The sequence below is a fragment of the Aphanomyces astaci genome (genome assembly GCF_000520075.1).
Source record: "Aphanomyces astaci strain APO3 unplaced genomic scaffold supercont1.107, whole genome shotgun sequence".
Taxonomy (NCBI): Eukaryota; Oomycota; class Saprolegniomycetes; order Saprolegniales; family Verrucalvaceae; genus Aphanomyces; species Aphanomyces astaci.
Window position 1 is genome coordinate 121,663 of NW_009798370.1, and position 5,861 is coordinate 127,523.

At 48.1% G+C, this 5,861-nt stretch overlaps 3 protein-coding genes across 3 annotated transcripts in view; 1 reads left to right on the plus strand and 2 right to left on the minus strand.

Annotated features, from left to right (window-relative positions):
• H257_17449 (hypothetical protein) overlaps nucleotides 1–87 on the minus strand; it is a gene marked incomplete at both ends in the record, with an annotated part of 538 nt that extends 451 nt beyond the window's left edge. The window contains one exon of the mRNA XM_009846248.1: nucleotides 60–87. Within this exon, the coding sequence (XP_009844550.1) occupies nucleotides 60–87 (28 nt within the window). The remainder of the gene's footprint in view (nucleotides 1–59) is intronic.
• Nucleotides 88–935: 848 nt separating this feature from the next.
• On the minus strand, nucleotides 936–1,445 carry H257_17450 (hypothetical protein; the record flags this gene model as incomplete). Its single annotated transcript, XM_009846249.1, has 2 exons — nucleotides 936–1,119; nucleotides 1,207–1,445. 2 exons carry the CDS (start codon nucleotides 1,443–1,445, stop codon nucleotides 936–938), a joined length of 423 nt encoding a protein of 140 aa, XP_009844551.1.
• Nucleotides 1,446–3,899: 2,454 nt separating this feature from the next.
• On the plus strand, nucleotides 3,900–5,594 carry H257_17451 (hypothetical protein; the record flags this gene model as incomplete). The annotated part of the gene is made up of 1 exon (XM_009846250.1): nucleotides 3,900–5,594. The coding sequence occupies one exon, from the start codon at nucleotides 3,900–3,902 to the stop codon at nucleotides 5,592–5,594; it is 1,695 nt and encodes a 564-aa protein (XP_009844552.1).
• Nucleotides 5,595–5,861: the final 267 nt, after the last annotated feature.

The window sequence follows — 5,861 nt, forward strand, 5'->3', positions numbered from 1 at the left end:
CCCACCTCTGAGTACATCACTCAGCGGTGGGGCCAGGCGAAGAATGAGTGAATTTAGACCAGTATTGGCCGAGATAGAGTTGGTCATGGCGGTTCGGATAATTGACGCCTATCATGTAGCGCGTCCGAGAGATAACAAGGCGACGAATGCATGTACAACTGGCCCCACCTCTGAGTACATCACTCAGCGGTGGGGCCAGGCGAAGAATGAGTGAATTTAGACCAGTATTGGCCGAGATAGAGTTGGTCATGGCGGTTCGGATAATTGACGCCTATCATGTAGCGCGTCCGAGAGATAACAAGGCGACGAATGCATGTACAACTGGCCCCACCTCTGAGTACATCACTCAGCGGTGGGGCCAGGCGAAGAATGAGTGAATTTAGACCAGTATTGGCCGAGATAGAGTTGGTCATGGCGGTTCGGATAATTGACGCCTATCATGTAGCGCGTCCGAGAGATAACAAGGCGACGAATGCATGTACAACTGGCCCCACCTCTGAGTACATCACTCAGCGGTGGGGCCAGGCGAAGAATGATTGAATTTGGACCAGTATTGGCCGAGATAGAGGTGGTCATGGCTGTTGTGGAAGCCCGACGTGATATCCTCGGCACATCGATGATGAGGTATGACCGTGTATGTGTGTACGGCACTGATGCCATCTCTGAGGGCATCTCGTAGTGGTGGGACCAGTCGAAGAATGACTGGAATTGGTCCTGTATTGATCGTGATAGTATGTCATGCTGCATGCTACGGTACATGCTTTGTCATAATAATTATGGTCCGGACCAGCAACACGATTTTCATGTTAATCGGTCAATAAAAGCACGCGCAAGTAACCCAGCAAGCGTGAAAACCCCAAGCACGCGTGAACCCCCTAAAAATTGTTCAAAATACGCGACACGAGTAAATACCCCAAAAAGCACGCGTGAAAACCCTACACCCCAGCTGGCGTCTTCTCGGACTGTCGGGTCACCGCTCGGTCTGCCAGCGCGTTGGATTGTATGAACCGTGTACACCACGAGGACGACGCCTTGAAGTCGGGCTTGTTGTGTTCGAAGAACGGGGCAACGTCAAGGGCATGCAACGCAAGCATGTCGCGGCTGAGCAACATTCCATCGCTGCGCATGGATTGGATCCAGTTCCACAGGAAGGAACCGGTCTCCTAGGTTAGCTTCGTGCCCAAACCATGTTGGCGTGTCCGGTACATGTCCCGTGTTCTGGCGTCCGTTGCCTTCGCCTCAATCGTTGGACGACTCTTGGTCCACGCTGCAAGCAGCTGGTAGACCGTGTCGCGGCGGCGTTGCGTCCGTGTACCGTGAAAGAAGCGGTCGATGGTTTCCGCCGCAGTATGGGAGTCCCGGTATTGCAAGATGACATGCTTCTGCTCGTACGTGTACCTCGAGTATTTGTACTCTTTGGGCTTGCGCCGCGTGGGTCGAGGCATGTCGTCAAAAATTTTGTGATTGGGTATGGTGTTTCAGATTTCAAAACCCTTCGTTCGAATTGTCGTTTTCAAATATCGCGCCACTACGTGGATATAATATATAAAAGGGTATGTATATCTGGAGGGATCACCAATCGATCAAATCAAAATTTTAGAGGTTGCCAAACGGTGTACCACACTCTACATTATTGAGTACTAGTATGTCAATTTATTACTACTTCGTAATACCCAACGGATTAACTAACGCCAGGCTGTTTTAGTGGGTCTTTTTGCAAGGGGTGCTCATAAGCCATATGGTGAATTTGATATGTCATCGCACATTTATAATACGCGCCATTCCATCAGAATCTTGTTGCGTCTTTACACTTATTACTATTAGTAACGTTTTTCATTCCTGTACAGTAATACTTCGAACTATTACATGTAATTAATTAACTGTAAGGGCTGATCTGGATACCACCATATTATGTCAGAAAACGGCCATTTTGCCAGGAAAAAGCTTGAACATAAAAAAGCTAGAATTCTTCAAAAACGTGTGTCTGGACGCTAGAGAAATCAGGAAAAATCATATGCATTTGCGGATATTTGGAAGGCGCATATATCCAAATTTGAAATGTCGAGATTTTTGCAAATTGTTGGCGTATATATCCAAATTTGAAATGTCGAGATTTTTCGATAGGCGTATATATCCAAAATTGAAATGTCGAGATTTTTGCAAATTGTTGGCTTGAACACATCGTCAACGCCAAAACGGCCGTACTTGAGTTCAAATATACTGTATATCGTAATAAATTTATGAAAAATGGATTGTGCAAGGGAATCTCATGACTGGACGATGCATCCATGCGAACATGCCGAACTTGTTCCTCGTAGAACATCATGCTAAACATGTTTATACGCGACAACATCGACAAATCGTGTGCTGTATAGCTTTGTTGGTATGCATTAACGTGTGCACCGTGTGTGAATTACGATCATTGCACGTTGGTATTGACTGAATCAATCACACTTAGCGGGGAATCTATCATAACGTTATATGGTCAGTGACGAACGGAACTCGAGGAAATACGTGCGTAAGCCTATATTACCTGGTTATAGTGTATAGTGCCCGCAGTGAATACCGCCAGCCCACCCAATCGGTATGAAAGAGCCGAGGCAGTTGCGGCATCGATTGCCACGTTGATCCCGCAACTGCCTCGGCTCGTGCATACCTACCTACCTTCGAAGGATTGCAATGTGCGAGTACACCCGTGTGCAAACCTGTGTTGAAACAACAAACCCTACGCCAATTCCCTACTGTCCCTGCCCACTAGTGCTACCAGCTCCAACATGGTACAGTGGTTGTCGGCTCCATGTCGTCACGACTGGTCCAATCGCGTTTTGATTCCATTCCCTCTATAATTGCATTTTTCGGATATCAAGAACTTTGCCCCACAGTGAAGCGTCCCCCAAAAATATCCAACTCCAGACATGGATATTTTTGGCGGATATTTATTTGGCTTGGGAATATCTGGGACATTGAAAAAAATCGTGTTCAACGGAATTTCGAAATATCCGGATATATCCACTAAAATTTCCGCATTTGGCCGAATTGTACGAATATTTGGCGTCATTAGAGCTCTTTCGAAGATTCGTTGAGTTGCGTTTCAAATACAGTATTTTTGCATTGGCCAATCAAATCACTGGAAAACACATGGCGAAATTCAAACTCTAGCTCATCAGGTTTTCGAAAGAGCTCTATTGAACACACCCCTAGAGTTTTCAGGTGATTTGCCCCCATTATGGCAGAAATAAAATACGCCGATTTGGCGTATTTTTTTCTGACACTTGTCCTGGATATTCTAGGGATTTTCTAGAAAACTTGGAGGCATCCAGACATTCACGACCAACTTAGGGCCAGTCTGGATGCCACAAGTGATATTCCGTCAGAAATCTTTCTGACACGGGTTTCTCTTTTCTCCAAGCTCCCAAAGTCACGTATAAAAACTGACACATTAAGATGGTACTGTAATTCCCGCAATCTGCAAATGAGAGAATCTCTCATTTGCAGATTGGGGGAATAAGTTTAATGATTCTGAGAACTTTATTACGCCTAACTAGAAGCTAAAGATGAGAAAATCTCATTGCCCCTTGCAAATGGAAGATTTCTGAATTGCAGGGGCCAATAGAAATCCATTAAATCGAAATATTTGGAATTGTACAATGTCATTGGCTTACTCCCTACTTTACTCGAGTATGATTGGCCCTACTCCAAATGAGATATCACTCCGTTGGAAAACCTCCCGTCCGAGCGAGTAAACGATTTCATCACGTTACCATGCATAGTGTAGACAGTACACACAACAGCTGACCTGATACATCTTTCCCAGTGTGTTACGCAAGGCAAGTCGTGTGCTACACCCAGCTCGAGAGTCATTGGTCTCATTTTGCAATTTCCATTGACCCAACAACATCATGGTTCAGTACCAATTTATTGCCCTCGCCGCCCTCGCCGTCACCGCCGTCACGGCCAAGATCTCGGTCCAAGTGCATCGCAACTTGGAAGTTTCCAAGCAGTCGAACGTCGTGGTCCAATTTCACTCTGACGAGGCCCTCGCCACCCACCGCCGCCGACTCAAGGCCGGCGCGTCTCGCACCGAAACCATCGAGTCGCTGGTTGATTCGTTGAAGGAGCACACCACCACGTCTCAGGCGTCGGTCAAGTCGCTCCTGGCCAACCAAGTTGAATCGACGGCTGTGGAAGCGGGTACGACATGGATCGACTCTTCCATGCACATTGACAACGCCCCCACCGACCTCGTCCAGAAGATCGCGGCGTTGCCGGAAGTCAAATCCATTTACGAGCCAGACATAATGGCACTCGGTGAAACCAAAAGCGATGACAAACCAGCCAGTACTGTCAATGAGGCCATCGAATGGGGGATCAAGAAGATCCAAGCGCCGGTGCTGTGGGCCAATGGCATCAAGGGCGACGGCATTGTCGTGGCCAACATCGACTCCGGTGTTCGCTATTCCCATGAGTCGTTGAAGTCGAACTGGCGAAGAAAATATGGTTGGTTCGACCCGTATAACAAGACGAACCTGCTGCCCAACGACGCGTTGGGTCACGGAACTCACGTCATGGGCATCATGGTGGGAACGAAAGGTATTGGTGTCGCCCCCAAGGCTAAGTGGATTGCGTGCAAAGGGTGCGAGGGCGGGTGCAAGCAACGTATGATGGTACAATGCGCTCAATTCCTGCTTTGTCCCCACGACAAAGACGGCAACAACCGTGACTGCAGCAAAGCCCCTCATGTGATCAACGGCAGCTTTGGAGAGCACATCAGGAACTTTTGGTGGGAAGGTCTGATTCGAATGTGGAGAGAAGCGGGAATCATTCCCGTGTATGCGAACGGCAACAAAGGCTTTAAAGGCTGTGCGTATTCAGATTATCCGGCCGCGTCCCCTCAAGTGATTGCTGTCGGCAACACTGACTCCAACGATATTTTGGCGTTGGATTCAAGTTTGGGACCATCCGTGAAGGGCCTCGTCAAACCCGACATTTCGGCTCCTGGTTTCAGCATCCGTTCTGCAGTACACTCCAGTGACGATGGTTTTTCGTCGAGATCTGGCTCGAGCATGTCCGCGCCTCATGTTTCTGGAGCCATCGCCTTGTACTTGTCAGCCAACAAAGACGCTTCGTACGACCAAGTGTACAAGGCCCTGACCGAGAATGTGGACACGGACACGTTATCTCCACCCAACAAGACCTGCGGTGGCATTCCCAACACAAAATATCCCAACAACCTCTTTGGCTACGGCCGCTTGAACATCTTCAAGGCCGTGGCTGCTAGCATCCCCGGTCTGACTCTTCCCCCGCCATCCAAGTCCACCCAAGTCCTCAACCCGACCAATGACCTAAGCACGTGTGGCACCTTGGAAGACAACACCCACTATATTGGCGGCAACTTGGCTTCGGCCAATCTGGGGACTGCTGAATCCTGCTGCGCTGAATGTAAAAAGACACCGGGATGCAAACTGTTTGTGTGGTACAACCTCAACGGTGGCTTGTGCCGGCTCAAAGACACCCAAGGCCCAAAGGTGACTGTGGACGGAGCCAAGGCGGGTGTGCTACCAGCCCCAGCCTTGGCAAGACCGCCGTTGTTTTAGACCAGCTATTACCATCGTCAACAAACTCACCGATTATGGTATGTACTCTGGAGTACTACGTGCTATAATAGTATAATTTTTGAATAAAATGTACTATTGTGCTTTTCACATATTTTGGCTAATCTGGGTATAAATACCCGCTTTTAACCAGTGGGTGACGAAGTTTTAGATTAATTCAACTTAGTTTTAGCTAATCGGAAGTACCTATGATTGGATGAGCAAGAGCTGTTCCTGCAGCATATGTTGCTAACCTGAAGCGTTTGCCCA